At 34.5% G+C, this 17,275-nt stretch overlaps 1 protein-coding gene across 6 annotated transcripts in view; it reads right to left on the bottom strand.

The window, feature by feature from the left end:
* Positions 1–261: 261 nt before the first annotated feature.
* The window catches only part of DDHD1 (DDHD domain containing 1), a 103,100-nt gene continuing 86,086 nt past the window's right edge, over positions 262–17,275 (bottom strand). For 3 of the 6 annotated variants that reach the window (XM_007106160.4, XM_007106161.4, XM_007106163.4), the window contains 5 exons: positions 14,535–14,684; positions 11,895–12,147; positions 10,692–10,883; positions 8,020–8,103; positions 262–3,106 (listed from right to left, as the gene is read on the bottom strand). In XM_007106160.4, the coding sequence (XP_007106222.1) occupies positions 2,925–3,106; positions 8,020–8,103; positions 10,692–10,883; positions 11,895–12,147; positions 14,535–14,684 (861 nt within the window). In that variant the 3' untranslated portion in view covers positions 262–2,924. The remainder of the gene's footprint in view (positions 3,107–8,019; positions 8,104–10,691; positions 10,884–11,894; positions 12,148–14,534; positions 14,685–17,275) is intronic. The other 3 variants (XM_055088435.1, XM_007106164.4, XM_007106165.4) reach the window with 1 other exon arrangement.

Genomic DNA, 17,275 nt, shown 5'->3' on the forward strand with positions numbered 1-17,275 from the left:
GTCAAACATAAGATTCCTAACGCTTGCTATGGGAAACTGAGTACATTTTGTAATAGTTCTAATATACTGTAACACTGGATTATAACACAAGCATAATTACTGTTGAAAATAAAGTTATGAACTAACAAAACATTCTCCTTATTCTAAGTTTAAATAACTCTTGGGGACCTAACTGGATTAAAATTGTTTGAACAATCTGACCAGTACTCAGAAGAATCATCATAGCAGGTACACAAAATAGAGAATAAAATTTTAATGGTATCAAAAATTTAGTACTTGCTGGAATAAAGTTGCAAAATATTACTCAGTAACTGACTTAGCTTCTAAATAAAGCTAGAATTACACATACTCTGTACAGTACTTGAGTACATACAAGTACACTCCATGATAACATGCAGAGACATGGAAACAAGAAGAGTACTGTGAAATCAAAATCGCCACCTCTATTGATGAAATAATGAATTGAAAACAAAACCCCTATCCCAATAATCCAGAATATCTCATTTTGAAAAGGGGGTTTTGAATGTTGCTGTTTTCAAGAACTCAAATAACTTCCATTTGGTTAAATTGGATTTTTTTTCCTCAATATGAAAAAAGGGAAGCAGATATATTCCTATAGCTATGGGAATATACTTTTCTTTTTACTCTATAGCAAATGAAAAGGTTTGCTAGTTTTTCACTCCTCTCAGGTAAAAGGGGCTCTTCACATTCTAATGGTTAAGAATGAATCCCTTGGGACTTCCCTGGTGGTCCAGTGGTTGAGACTCCACGCTTCCAATGCAGGGTGTCCAGGTCCAATCCCTGGTCGGGGAACTAAGATCCCACATACCACAACTAAGCCTGCAACTAGAGAAGCTGCAAGCCGCACGAAGACCCAGAGCAGCCAAAAAAAAAAAGAGAATGAATCCCTTAAAGCTCTTAGGCATTTGAGTGTCATACCACCCAAATGCTCACATACCTTTAATGATAAAGTCATATGGGATATGAGTTTACTTCTCCTGAGAACTAAACAGACCTACGAAATAAACAGGGTATGAGAATGACCTGAGTTCACAGGAATCTCTAAATTCGAAAGACATTGCTTCAGCTTTGCTAAGATTTCATCAAAAGCCTTTTATAGCAAGAGTTTCTTAGTGAGTCACGTATTTGGGCATGGAGCCTTGGGATCTTTTTAAGCACTAAAAACAAGTGCTTTATGTTGTGCAAATTCAATGAAAGGCCAAAACAGATAGAGGACTGACAGTGCTGAGTAAAATCTACTAGTAATCCAAAGATTCTATCATCTTAAAAAGAAAGGAGAAGGTGAGATGTACGACCGACCAACTTTGCTTCCAGTTTGACGATTCCTGGGGAGCTAAGATAAGCAAAGGCAGCACCTTAAGTGGAACCCAGTGGAAGCCTCTCAGAAGTATGGGTTGGTTGTGGCAGAGATGGCTACTGATCCCCTCTAAGTAACTCCTCCTGTGAGTGTGAGAACCCAAGAATGTATATGACGAGTAGGGTAAAGTACTGGCTTCACAGTCATTTCTCCAAATTATGAATTGCAACTTCTGTTATTATTACTGTTTGCAACACAAGAGGTCACATGTGAATTATCAGTCAATGAACAGCCTATAAAAGAATATGGTCTGTCTTCAGTCTGAGCTCTGATTTGCTCTGTAATCTAATTCAAGGCACTTTAAATGTTTTGGTGCCTTAGTGTACTAACATGTAACATGAGAATAACACTCATTTACTTACCTCAAGAAGCTACTACATAGATTATTAAATTGCAAAGCACTTTGAGCTCCTCAGATGAAAAGCACTGTGGAAAAAATTACAGCTGAGGAAACTCTTTCAATGCCTCAGAATCTTGAATTATTGTGTCTATGTCTCAATTACGATTCCTTAAACACTTCAAAAATAAAATTTGTTAGTGGCACTCCATCCCCTTTTTATACGTTAATTGTTTGGCACACAGATGCTTATATACTTAAAATTTAGTTGTCATACTCCCTACTCCAAAGAAGTTTACTAATTTTCCAGTAAAGTTTATTAAATGTACCCATTATAGAGTATTCCATGTCAAGTTTAGAAAACTTTAGCTTTCTCTGAGGTACATGTGACATAATAAAAATTTCATTTTTTTTCAAAATAATTGAACTAGTGTTATTTGTGTAAAACTACAACTTTTTAATGAAAAAAATGCTGAAAGTATGCCACAGTGTCTATATATTCATCTGAAGAGTACAAAGATGGAGTTCCGAGAAAAAAGGGTCTTAACACTATAGAAAATAAATGTGGTTCTTAAATTGTTCAAAGGAAACATTTAAAAAAGTGTAATGTTTCATACATTGACATAAAACAATTAGTCAGAGGTAATAAACTATAAATACAATAGTTCAAATGTTGTTTCTATTTTAGCATTAGTTTTTCTAAACAAGTTAAATTCAAAACATTTTAAATCTGTTACACTCATGTTTCAAAGAAATTGTGGAAATGGAAGCTTTCATGGAAATCAAAAACAATGATACCTCCTTGTGATCTTTACGCAGAATACCCTGGGGACCTTGATCATTTTAGATTTATAACATATTTTGGTTAATACATTAGATTCAACCCATTAATATGTCTTTATATTTGGGAGAAATTAGATTGTGATCTATAACCTTGAGTCCACCCAAGTCCTCCTTACTTCAAGGTCTTGCTTGATTCTCTGCCGGGGGTTCTGTCAGATTCATACTTAAAATGATGAAAACTATAAATAACTTCTTTCAGACTGAACATTTGCTTTGTTTTTTAAAGTAAAATAAAGTGCTTCTGAATTCAAATATTTCTTACCCTAAACAAAAGTGAAACATACTTAAACCTGAAACTTCCATATGTTGACACATATATTTTAACAGAAAAAAATCAGTTTTGGGCCATTAATGTCCTTCAACAGTTCAGACTGGATCAAAGTTGGGTTTTGCACTATTATCGTGCTCATGTTTGTACATGAAGGTTAAAAGAAAGAGGGCAACATCCAAGGACGACCAATAGGCAGTATGTGATGTGACAGCTGACCAATAGCGGCTCTCCACAAGGCCTTCTCTGAGTTCAAAATCAATTCTGTGATCCAATTCCACTAAAAAGAAAAGAAGTCAAACAAATGAATAAGTATTACAAGATTGGTTCTGTATAGACTTACTAGAGTTGAGAATAAAAATTTACCAAATAGAAGTGACTCTCCTAATTATTATTACCATTTTTTAAAAAGTAACTTTCCACCCTAATCTTACAGGAAAAAACACTCAAGAGCCTCAGCAGCTCAGGATTCTATTTGGTGAACCCTTTCCTTTGTATGCTCAGGTCAATATGGAATAATAAAGCAAGAAAACAAAAATCTCGCTTGGTATCACATAATATATTTGGAATAAAGAAACTGGGCTCAAATCCTGGCTTTCCCATTTAATCTTTGTGCCTAATCTGTAAAATAAGGCAAACAGCCTTCTTGCAGAATGATGCGCCAGGCTTACACGTAACAATGCCTGCAGGAGTGCAACAGGGCACTCAAAGGCTCCTTCATTGGGGAGGCCCTTTACATCAACTGGCTCAGGGAGACGTGCTGGAAGATAACATCTATTACAGTGCTACCACATTTTCCTCTCCACTTGGCTGAATTCCTCAAAGGCAGCCACGACACACCCTAGTCTCTATCCTGTCAGCAGGGCCTAACATGCACCTGGGACATACACGCTCATTAAATGTTTGTTCAATAAAAGAATCCATTAGGTGGCCAGGAAAGTTAAACTGGGAGGAACAATGGTAATCCTTGAGAGGAAGGATTTCATTTTATAACAGTGTTGTCTTCAAACAATTCAGTGAATTCACTCAAATCTTTTCTAAACACACAGAAAGTCCCTGCAATACATGTTAGAGAAAAACCACATTACCAAATCAAGGCTCTAAGATTGCGATCGGTTCATCTAACAAATCCTTAGAGATAAAACATTTAGAAAACGATAATTTGATCTTCAGGAACTCCTTTAAAACTGTCAATGAGCCATACAATATTTTGAAGGGTCTTAAAAATAAAAAGCACCGAAATCACTACTATTCAGACACTCAAAGTCTGCTCTTTGTTCAGAGTAACAGCAGATGTGAAAAGTAAAAACTGGCAAAAACTAAGGAGGTGGGAGAAAAAGTTGGGTTTTTGCTTTACTCTGGGAATTTGGTAATTGCATATAGGAAATCACATCATTTTAGAGAATGATTTCACATAAATGTTTAGCTAATGCTTATTTTAAACAGGTATTTTGTGACAATACCATTTGGTGATTTTAAAATACATTTACAGTTGTTATTTTTCTATTCAATTGTGCTTTTCTGACAAAGAATGTCAGAAAATATCTATACATTTTTAGATAAGGTTTACACTTAAACAGCATAAATACCCAGTTAGGTTATAAAACCCCATGAAATACATCAACATAGGCTTTTTACAAAGTTTTAAAAACAAAATACAAAGTATTTTTCTCATTTAAATTATGATAAGCAATCCATAATAAGAAATAGTTGAAATCCACATGTGGAACTGTGGGATAGTAATGTCTTAATTTTTTATCTTTTGTATTCCATGGGACATTTGTGTTAAATTGGTAGGTACATTCTGGCACAACAGACAGGAAGATGAAAAGAGGAAATGAATTCTCAAGCACAATAAAGAGGAGTCAAGGTGAAGTTAGTTATAAAGAGAAAAACGGAGAAATAAGAGGAAAAACAGAAGAGACGGGAAACATACACAGTAAAATTGGTGAAGCCCACACCAAGTTATTTCTAAGAATTCACTTTTAAATGCCACTGTAGAATGTCTTCCTAGTCCAAGTCTTAGGTTGAACTGTTGTTTTAAAGTCAAAGAAAGGGAGATTTTCAACTAGTGTTATTTGACTCCACTTTGATTTTATGTCCCTGAAATTTATTCTTAATATGCTATTACTGTGCAACACTGCCTTTCATATATTATAAACTCAAATGATAAATTTATTGTTCCATTATATTATATGCCCCTGTACTTCTCATCACCCAGAGGATCTTCAATAAGTGTCACTAACTAGATTGCCCATTTATCTGTAGGTTGTCCCCATCAAAATGGGAATTAGGTAGCCAGCTTGTACCTGATTCACCTATTTTAGTCTCTCATCTTCCTTAAAAGGTTTACCCCAGGCAGTCTGGCTGCCATTGCATCTGACCTCACATTTGTGTTGGTTTTGCAGGTGGATGGATGGATGTAAGAGGGCCTATGTCTCATCTTCCCCCTTTCTGTAGATCACAGAATTCCTAAGGGAGTGGGGTTACTACATGGCAGTACTATTCCATCAATATATGTGCTATGAGATGTGCTCTTGGCCAAAGTTGGCCCATATCTACATGGAGTTGCCTTGGACCCACTTTCTCATTGTTACCATATCAAGAAGGGGTGGCACCATACAGGTTAGTAGTTTTTTCCGAGTTTCTCTCACTGAGTTAGGTCAAAAAGGAAGGAGAACATAAAATCATCACTTTGTCCTTCTTTCTCTCTCTTGAGTGCCTAAGGGCTAAAATTCCTCTATCTACCAAAAAAAAAAAAAAGAAAAAGAAAAAGAGATTCCTGAACAATTGAAGAGAGGTAAAAATGAAAAAAAGGTTGTTGGCTTTTAACAATCATCAACAATTTGCACTGTGCTTTCAGCAGAGAATTCTTTTGTGCACAGGGCCTGTCAACATGGATATGGTGTTGAAAAGTAAAATATATGAATAGAAAGTCACCATCTTAGTATTATAATGTGTACTAACTAGACAGGTTTCTTCTATTTAATGGGAGTGTCTTAACTTCCCTGGAGAGAAATTTTCAAAAACTTAATGAATCTTAAAAGTTATCTTATTTGTAAATACAATTATGGTCATAATTGCATGATTTTTTGCTTCAGGTAGATACCAAGAAAACCACTTAAAGTACTAGGAAAAGGAAACTGGGTTTCCAAATGACTGGTGAAAGATTCATTTGCAATAAGAAAGACTGTGCTCAGAGTTCTTGATAAATTATGTCTTATTTTTGTGCTGCCTCAGAGCGACTATATATTTCACGTGGTTAGGTGTTTGACATCCAAGGAATATTTACATTTTGTGACTTATCATAGCTTCAAATATATTTAAGAATATTCTCTAACCATCCTTTATTTGAAAAAAATAACAAAAACTCCATAATGAGTTTTATAATCAGTTGTCATTTCTAACCCCCAAATTTCCCGACACTAATATACCCTGAAAGACATTCATATAACATTTGACAACAGATGGGCTATTTGGGTAAATACAGGCTCATGGGTTGAATATAAAGAAACTCCTGGAGATGCCCAGATTTATTGGATCCTCTACCATCTGGTTGGAGAAATGTTCCTGATCATATTCAGAACTACTCCCTTCCACTCATCCTCGGTTCTCCTGAAAACTAACTTTTGGTTCTCTACATACCCTGTGCTTCCCACCTCTGTGTTTCTGCTTATGCTATTTATTCTCTCTGCACTGTCTCTTCATCTCTGCTTGTCCAAATCCTACTTCCACAAAGCTTTTTTTGATTTTTCCAGGTTAAATCTTTTTCTCATTCCTTAGAACTGACAGAGGCCTTTACCTGTTTCTCTGTTATATGGCTCATCACATTCTATCATATATTATAATTATTTCTGTAGTTATCTACCTTCCCTACTAGAATATATGCCCTCTAAAAAATACTTAACTTCCACACCAGCATTTAAAATCTTTATGGGCAGCACTGAAATCTGTTTCATCTTGGTATCTTTTCTAGTGACTACCTACTTGGCTCATGGTAAAATTGTTGAATGAATAAAAACAGGAAAAGAGAAAATAGAAGCCATATACATAATACCATCTGAATCAGATCAGTGTGGTGCAATTATGATTAGTGGTCTAATTGCTTGGGTAGCTCGGATGGTTTTAAGGTAGTGAATAAAAAGGACTACTTGAATGTAGAACAAATGTATGAGTGGATTAATTTTCCTTTCTCCAACTAAATATGCAAAAAGCACACATCAATTATTTCTCTATGGAAGTGACCATTACATGAACAGGGACCAGAGAGAGCATTTATATAAGATCATTTCTTGAGGGGATTTCACTGAGTTAGATCAACACAAACTGCTGTTATAGAGCCAAAAACCCAAATCAGCTTGTTATGCTGAAACACTGTTTTGGAATCTATATCAAGTAAGATTTTTTTTTTTGAAAATAGAAAAAATGCATGAAAATTAGCAATTATAAATACAGAAATTATAAAATTAGATATGGTTAAAAAATCCAAGGAAACACCTGTAACTTATTTTTTTGTTAAAGGTAAAATTCGATATTTAAAAAAAAGGAAAGAGAAAAGGAGCTATAAAAAAAGGAATGAGAAGTTAATGATGAAAATAATTTTAAACTGCTAAGATTAATCTTTACTGATACATTTTGAATCTGCTGAAAATTAAGAGACTGAAAATATCTCTTGCATCCAATAATAATAATTTTTTCAAAGTGAACCTACACCTCTAAAGAACATTAAATATTTGTGTTGAAATCAGTATCAGTTATGGCATACCAACAGCCCTAGGGGAAGTGTTATTAATATCTGAAATAATTAGAAATGATAAAATCCTTTATACTATGAAATCCTTTTAAGTATATTACATGAAAAGAATACTGAACCTCTTTGAAGGCTGTAAGGCAATAGAGGAGAAAGAGAATGGCCTCATGCTTTTCTCCCCTCTCTAAAAGGTTCCTTCTTTGTAGCAGCATATAGGAGTATCATATATTTTAGCACATTAAGTGTCTAATCAATACTCGGGGGTTTCTGGACCACTACATTTAAAATTAGAAAATACAGGAAGAGAATACATATAAAATAGTCTATTAATGGTAACATTCAAGCTGATCTCATAGAACTGATCCAATTTTTCAATGAGCAGGAGAAATCTAAGTAGATCATTTTCATAGTGCTCTGAATGCTATTCCTGACATATACCATACCGAGGGTATTATCTTTATTCTGCATTACATTTTCCGGAAAAAGAAGTTGTGGGAGATTAAAGAACGATTCTTGAAGTCTGAAATCTGTGAAAAAAAAACACAAGATGCTGTAAAGTGTTGGCTGATGGTTACAAATGGCCTTCAGTGATGTAGTGGCCAAAAGTTAGAACAATACTCCCAAATAAGCTGATTAAACCTAGCATACATAAAGAAGTATACAAGTTGGTTTTTGTGAAGAGCTCTTTCATGGAAAATGTAAGCATAATTAACTCTGAAATATAATGTCATAATCTGTTAACACCCAAATATCTCCCAAATGTACAGTTCATTTAATTTCTAACCTAGAGGCAAAACAATGCTATAAGAAACAGATTCTTTTCATAATATGTTACAAACACAGGGGAGTACAAGAAATGAAACAGTAAAACCACTGGAAATAAGCCTATACTTTTCAAAAGAAACGAACAGTAGCTATATAAGATGCTTCAAATTGATGTCAATAAGAGGTTTCAATTGACAACACTAAGTCTTCAAAGAGAGAAACCCTGATTGATCATGAATTCACAGTCTGTGTCCATCTTACGCTCAAAAAGCAAGAGAATCAAAGTCGGTAGCTTCAGAATGAAGGTTATCGAGAAGAATTGAGGCAATCAAATGTGAGCAGAAAGGAAGGAAGGAAGGAAGGAAGCCAGAATCACCTAATCACAGTGACCAAATTCCAGAAAGAAGACTTAAGGAAGAAAGGTTTTATGATTTGCAACATATAGCCAAAATAGCAATTATGACTTAAGAAATTTGTCTAAATCAGGATTACATAGAAGAGTGTATTACTGAAGCAAGCCCAAGAATTAGTAAGGTGAATCTTGGGGATTTGATTTAAAAGGCCTAATTTGCCTGTAGCAGTGGTCCAATTTTAAAAGTTGGGCTTTTAAAATCTGTAACTAAAGATGAATACATGTAACTAAGAAATCATGATTAGCTCACAGTTAGTTGAGTCTATAGTTGGCAAGTAATTTACCATTAGGACCAACAAAGAATTTATATGCAAGAATGACAGAAAACATATTCTGTTAAGATATTAAAATATAATAATGCAATACAGCTAAGCATCTCTACTCACTTGTACTGGAAGAAGAAATAGGTTTCTTCTTTATTATCACTTTGAAATTTCTACATTAAATAGTAGAAAAACTAAAAGATAGGTTTCTTCTCTCAGACCCTATAGATTTCTCTCTGTATGTCTTCATTACCCCGTCTCTTGGGCTCAAAATACCCTGCTCTTCTTGTTCCCTCATTCACCTTCATGTTTACTAGCATCATTGCTGTGCATTAACATTACAAGGAATTGTGACTTTTTACCTGCCATTTTACAAAACTCTTTGAAGTTATTTTTCCTCAGAAGTTTAGTTTTCTTTTGACATCTGCATGTTATAACAGAATTTTGTATTTTCACAATCTCATTTCTGATAGTAAGCAGAAGTGAGAGCAATAGTATAGGAACTCTTATAAGAAAACTATGAATTTTGTACAAATATCAAAATCTGAAATGAATTTTCTAGGCAGTGTTCAAAAGACTTGCAATTATAAAATTTTTAGTACTCAGAGTCTGACATAGATAGGATTAAGTTAAAAAAATGGAATTGGCTCAAATAGGAATGTCCAACTCAGAAATGGCTAGGATAATTCATCATGGAGTGGAGGTGCCTCTGGAGAAAGATCCAGCCCCTAGGACTGTCGCACGGCAATGAATGCTGGTTGTTTTAAAATTCAGAGTAGCAGACACAGTAAGAAAACAAGGCTCTAAGTATCTGAAATGAAATGTTTAAAGATTTTTAGAGGAAGAAAATAAAATTTTCTTGCTATAGTTACAGAAAGGAAGTAGCTAGTTTCAGAGTCAACATTTCCTTATGTAAGTCAATGGAAAACTAGGACTTGACTTATTAGTCTTATTTTACTGGACATTTAAAAATAAGGTTCAAGTTTACATCCTTGGATGTAAATACTAAGTGTATTAGTGTTTCACAACTATTCAAGAGTTTAGACCTTATAAATCCACTGGAAAAAATTAAATAAAGCTCCATTCTAATATAAGTCCAGTATAATTATCCTTTCATTCACTCATTTCTTGAGTATCTGTTTTACACAAGGTAGCTGGGATAGGTTTGGAAGCGATACAGTGGATCCAATACAATTAAAACTCTGAAGGTTTTATAATTCGGTTGGATGAAGGGAACTGAGGGATTAGCACCAAGACGGATTTGGCATAGCAGTTTTAAAAAGTATCAAGAGTAAATACAGCATAGGTTTGAAGCAATTACATGAATTTTTAAGGCTGAGAAGACCATATTTTTTTTTTTTAAAAAACCACTTTAGAAAAATCAGAGAGTGCTTACCACAAAGAGATTTGTTTTATGCTTGATGTGTAACACCTCTGTGCCACAAGGCCCTGATTATTAATGCTCTTTACTTAATTCACCAACGCAGAGAGTAAAACTGCATTTACCTAGGGATTACTCCTAAAAATGTAAGTAGAAGAAAAAGCATTGTTTCTTTAAAAGCTAAGGCAGGCTTTAGATTAAGAGTTGACTGCTAGTGTTAATATCTTAACCCTTTGTGCTCCGCACGTTTTAAAAAGGCATGGTATAAATTTGTAAAGAACAGTATGAACTAACATGCAGAGTCAAGAAAGCCAGAACTGCTATGTGCAAGGGTCTGCGTTGCCACAGTGGACGTGGGAGGTGAGGCAACCGGCTTCTTCTCGTCTTCCACAGAGTCCCTTGATGCCTCAGATGGCTGTGATGCAGATGAACGTCCGAACCTTGAGAACAACATTCCTCCAAGTCCCTTTCCAATGCTCGCAGCCCCTACATTTCACAAAACAGGGCAGTCATTCTGCTGAATTACACCACACACCAGGCTAAAGAGCACCACCCATATTTACAGCCGGTTGGCAGAGGGACTAAGCCCTAGTCATGTTTTTCTATGGTGGGTACATAAGAAAATTACAATTTATATTGTAGGTTTCTAAATAAAAATGGTGTTGAATAGAATGAGAGTTGTACAAACTCTAGGAATATAGCTTACAAAGGAATAAAGATTCTATTTTATTTGTGATCATTGTTTTTAAAAGTATTTTGTAAGATTAAAAATGTTAATAAAAGAACCATGCCATTCACATGGGCATATATTCACTATTGATATGCTTACTCCTGAGGTTAAGTGGATACGTTATAAAAAGCTATGAATAAACAATCTTTATGACGAAGTCAAATATCAATGAGTCCAGCAGATAAAGCCTTTTTATAGTGCCATCTTGTGGTATTTTATACTAAGGCAACTTGTAACCAAAAGCAATGGACAAACTAAAGTGGCACAGAATTGAACTCTGGCACTATACCATTGTGGTTGGTACTGGAGATCATTCAGAGAAATTAAATACCCTTGTTGCCCTCAGGAAGGACACATATTTCGGGAGACTTTTAGGACAGGGATCAGAGAACTGGTCAGCAGGGGCACCCTTAGTACTCAAGCACTCCCTCATTTCATGGATGAGGAAGCAGAGCATTAAAAACTAGGTGACTTCCCAAGATCTCACAGTAAGTGATGGGGCCAAGATTAATATGAGGGACTTGATTCCCCAATCTTCTTTTGTGCATCCAGCTATCTCATATTCTTTAACTACAGGATCAGACCTAATTAAGAGAACTTTAGGGCTTTTGCCCTCAAATATGAACAGTGAGAAGGTGGTTAGCTCTAACCATGACGATTAACTATTGGATGTTTTGTAATACATAGAGTATTTCCAAGTACTTAAAATTTAATGTCTATATAAAAGTGCTTAAATTCATTGATAAGGAATACTGAAAAGAAATTACCTAATATGCTTGCTTTGCCTATATTTGTTATAGATTCCCCATAGTGTCGACGGGACAAGACTGGTGAAGTCACAGGGCTTGGTATTGTTGAAACGCCTTCACTGTCTGAAATTGAGGTAGGTTCTTTTGCTGGGTGAAGAAAGCTTGGCTTCATATACTCATAAGGTAGAGGATTGGACGTATTATACCAGTGGATCTGGACAGGTGAAATGTTGCTGTAGTGTTTCAGTATTAACGGTTCTAATCTATAAGCCTTGATTTAAAAAAAAAATTCAAAGAAACAAAACATTAAGGTACAATGCTTGGATTTTAGTAAACTGTTCATTCTTTATTGCATGCTCAGTAGACTTTAGCAAATGTTTAAAAACCTGATAGTCTTAACATGCGTTATTTCTTCTCTGTTAATAATATGTAGTTTGTCTAATTATAGATCCTGATGAGACTATTAAAAAACAATTAGTCTAGGCTAATAGTGCCCATTAATTAGTTTTTCAGAGAAATATTTACTTTTATTATGTTCTGATATCATCTAGCAATTAGATTTACATTAGGCTCACAAACAAAACTGAAGCAGTAAACAGTAACCTGGAACACAGCAAATAAGGTCAATTTTTAATATCTAAGCTCTCAGTAAACCCTACTTTCATGTAGATTAATATAGTAACAAACACTAGATGATGGTATAAGACCATTTGTGTAACGTGAAGTAGCGATGATATAGCAGAAAAGGCAATGGACTTGGCATCAGAATTCCCCGAGTTCATATTCTGTCCTCTGTCACTTATTAACTATATGACACTCACCAAGTCACAAGGTCTCAGAGCCTCAGTTTCCTGAGCTATAGAAAGGAGATAACACTTCCTACTACCTCACAAGGATGTTGGGAAGAATAGATAACTTTGGAAAAACTGCCTAGCACAATTCTGACATAAGCTATTTAAAAAAAAAATTTCACAGAAGAACTATAAAACGAATAATAAAAATAATTTGTAATAATGAGTTTGGAACGCTCCTTTATAATACAGCTGACCCTTGAACAACACAGGTTTGAACTGCGTGGGCCCACTTATTCGTGGATTTTTTTCCCCCATAATTACATGTTACAGCACTACATGATCTGCAGTTGGTTGAATCTGTGGATGCGGAACCGTGGATACAGAGGGCCTCCTGTAAAATTACACCCCAATTCTTGACTGAGTACAGGGTGTACCCCAACCCCTGAGTTGTTCAAGGGCCAACTGAATAACAAAGTTTAAGACTGTACAAAGTATAGCGTATATACTGAAAGTTTAGAGTTCACCTATGATCTCAAGTTCACTTTCAAGTTATAGGAGAGTGAGTTAAATGAATGCATATTAACAAAATACTCAAGGTCTAACTGGGTGTTTTGCACACGTTTTACTTAATCCTAACAACGCTATGAGGTAAAATATTATCATCTGCATCATATAGATAAGAAATAGTCTCAGAAGTGAGCTGGCCAAGATCATGCAGTCAGTATTTGAATCTAATACTAGATTCCATTTCAGTGAAATTTCTTAAATATAACCGTTTTGATTCTTTAACATGAGAAATTTTCTAAAATTCTGGTGTTTAGTCAATGTTATATTTATTTGGTACTAGATAAAGATCTTTTAAAAGACTTTATAGAATTATATGAAGCTATTTTTCAGAGAATAAATGCTATTTTAAATAGTTTGTCTTAAATCCAGTTATATCTAGCCTTGTCCCCAAGAGGATTTAAGGATGAATTTTTCTCATCCAAAAATCACACTTGGCATTAAACTGTTTACCTGGATGCAGAGAGATCCTAGGAGTATTTACATTAAAAAATTTATTTACAGTACAAACATAACAGAGAATGTAAAAATCTAAAATGTCATAATTCCACCAAGCTAAAATAAATTCTTCCACTTTTCTATGTTTAATACATAATATTTAAATATTTTCATTTCTAAGAGGATCTACCAATCACATTTCAATGTTGCAGCATACTTTAGAGGAAAAAGTATTTAAAGTGGGATTTTTAAAATTTATGGTTGCTACATTATTGGTATTACAACTGGTTAAGGTTTGAAAGTCCAGACGACTCCTGTCTTTTGGATTAATTGTCTGAATATAATATTTTTACATTATGCTTTCATCCTACAAATACAACATAAACAGAACATCTTTAAGGTATTTTATTTCCTGATCCCTAAACTAATCAAAGAACAAATATTTTAAAAATATGAACTCATGCAAATGTAATAGACAAAGGCATATCTTGGAAATACCGCAGGTTTGGTTCCAGATCACTGCAATAAAGTAAATCACACAAATTTTTTAGTTTCCCAGTGCATAGGAAAGTTAAGTCTACACTATACTTAAGTCTATCTGTTAAATGTGCCATAGCATTATGTCTAAAATAACAACATACATACCTTAATTAAAAACTAATGCTGTTGGAAAAATGGCACCAATAGACTTACTCAAGGCAGGGTAGCCACAAACCTTGCTTGTAAAAAAATGCAGTATCTACGAGAGATGTCTGTAAATGAATGCTTTCTCATAAATTCAGCAGTTCCTTGCAAGATTTCTTACATAGTCTCTTAGGAAAAATTTAATATTGAGAGATAAATGTCCATATTTGCAACTCACCACTGGATCTGTTGGATGAAAAATGTTCAGTAATCGGTTACAAATCTCTCTGGGCAAAATATGGTCTTGACTTCCAGTGTTTCCTGGGCGGATGCCACGCAATGCCAAAAAAACTGCCAGTGGGGATCCCATACAGAAGAAATTTTCAACCTACAATGATAAAGTCATCCTAAATTTTAAAAGTGGTGAAGTGTTTTTCAAAGAATTTGGGCACAACATAATATATGGTAAAATACAAATAATAAATGTATCTCCAAATATATATCTTTTTAAATGAGCTTCGTCTAGATGGTATCTGCATTACTTATTAACTATATAACAACCATTAATTATTCTAAACAGTCTATCCAGGAGTAACTTCATTACCTTTAAATCTAATAGAAAATAAAGAATGAGAATAAGGAGAAGGAAGATTTATTAAGCTACTATTTTGTGTAAAGTAATAGTATATTAGGTATTCTAAAACATATAAAAGACCAATAAGGCAGAGCTTCTGCACTCAGAGTTTACAATCCTGTGGGAGAGGCAGAATAAAATAGTGCATAATAGAGGGAAAGCGTGCTACAGGAGAGTAGACAAAGGAATAATTAATCCCAACTTTGAGGGCTTTACAAAGGAGGAAGCATTTGCACTGGCCATAAAAGATGAAAAGGATTCCCAAAGTTGGGGTTGGGATATACTGGGGCTGGAAGGATATTCCATACTGATAGAACCATATGAACTAAAGCAGAGGGAGGAAAGAAACTGGCTTAATTTAGAGAATAAAAATAACCTGATATGGTTGAAAATTGAGTGTGGGGAAAATGTAACTTGGAATGAGAATGTACAGAACCTTGACTGTTTGACTAAGAGTTCGGCTTAATTTATTGTACAGGTAGTGAAAAAGAATAGGATCTGACCCATGTTTTAGGAGGTTAGTAAATCTGGTAGCAGCTTGTGAATGAACTGGAAAATTAAGAGGCTAGTGACTTGGATACAAGTTAGAAAACTACTGAAAGAGTTTAGGCAAAAGATAATCTACACCCAGGAGGACAAGCTGTTCCATTCAGAAATGGCAATTTGAAAGATTAGGATGGAATCATGAATGAATAGAGATGGGGATAAGGAAGGTGCCAGAGGCAATTCACAAGATTTGGGTCTGGCTGACTGGGAAGATATTAATTAATCCATTAATTGTAACAGATACTCTAAGTAAATCATGTTTTTGTTCACAATTAGTTTGAGGTATCTGTAACATACCTAACAGGTAATTGAGAATTTAAGCCAAGAAATAAAGAATTGGATATGCCAACTTTTCTTTCTTTGTTTATGATTGGTTTGCAGTTTGGTAGACAAACACACAAAGGAATTATTCTCTCTCAGATAAGAGTAACGATTGCTTTAGTGTTATCTATATCCATCAAATAATTTTAAAGGTGAAGAAGAGCTTTAGACATTTAGTCTAACTGCCTCATCTAGAGATGAATAAACAGATGAATTCAGAGATGTTAACTGATTTTGATTTGGCTAATGTTAAATAACTAGTTTAGTGGCAAAACCTCATGATCACAACCACAGCTTCCCACTCTCTAGACCAATGTTTGTTGACATTTCTTTCCTCTTCTGAAAGTTCAATGGTAATGTGTGGCAAATCTAACACTTTTATTTATGAAAGTAAATCCATCTGCTAGTTAACAGGCACAGAAAGACCTCTGTTTCTTTTAGAACTCTGGAGTACTAAATATTAATTTGCTAATTCACCATATATTCCTTTATAAATTTCAGATTTCTATATTTTTTCTCTATAAGTAATTAAATAATTAAAAATTCATATTATTAGACTACATGACTATGTATTAGAAGGATACACAATTATAGGGCATAAATTCTGGTAATGTGATAACTGAATTTTGAGATAATAATATACTTAGTGGATTGTACTCAACTCTCTAGTACAAAACCCAGGACATGAAATAGAAGAGTTTACTTTTACTATCAGATCAATTCTGCATATTTAACATTGATTATATATAATAATGGTGGTACAGATGGAACTCAAATTCCAGGTGGGGGGTGACTCCAAAGACCATGCTTATGGCTTTTATTTTATTTTTATTATTATTTTTTAACATCTTTATTGGAGTATAATTGCTTTACAATGGTGTGTTAGTTTCTGCTTTATAAAAAAGTGAATCAGCTATACATATACATATATCCCCATATCTCCTCCCTCTTGCGTCTCCCTCCCACCCTTATGGCTTTTAAATGTATCTTATAACTTTACCATATGGCTTTTAAAGGTATAAGTTAAAAAGAAAAAAACATTTATAAGTCATAGAGATAGATTCAATAAGAATTTTTGCATCATTCCAGCACTTAGCCTGTATGTTAAGTTCCCATGATAAAAGATAACAAGAAGAAACAATATAGTGCAGTAGACATGGGCATATATTCAACTGGAAATGAGTATTAGGAAACTTATGTCACGTTCCATTTAATACTGCAAACAAATTGTTATTCAGGTATAGGCTGTGTCTTCTCCAATGGTCAGGTCAATGTCAATGTCTCTCTGCAACTTTTTAATTCTTCTAAACCATTGCTTTCAACAGCTCTATTCCGATGCTCAAAAACCCTGAAAAGCTTTCCACCGCCCCTATCAAACATAAGGTCCCTTTTTCTAGCTCCTCCTGCTTTCCTACAGCCTCCATGCCCTTTATCCTGTATATTCTAGCCAAACTGGTTTGCTCACTTTGCTCCAAACT

The sequence above is a fragment of the Physeter macrocephalus genome, chromosome 11 (genome assembly GCF_002837175.3).
Source record: "Physeter macrocephalus isolate SW-GA chromosome 11, ASM283717v5, whole genome shotgun sequence".
NCBI lineage: Eukaryota > Metazoa > Chordata > Mammalia > Artiodactyla > Physeteridae > Physeter > Physeter macrocephalus.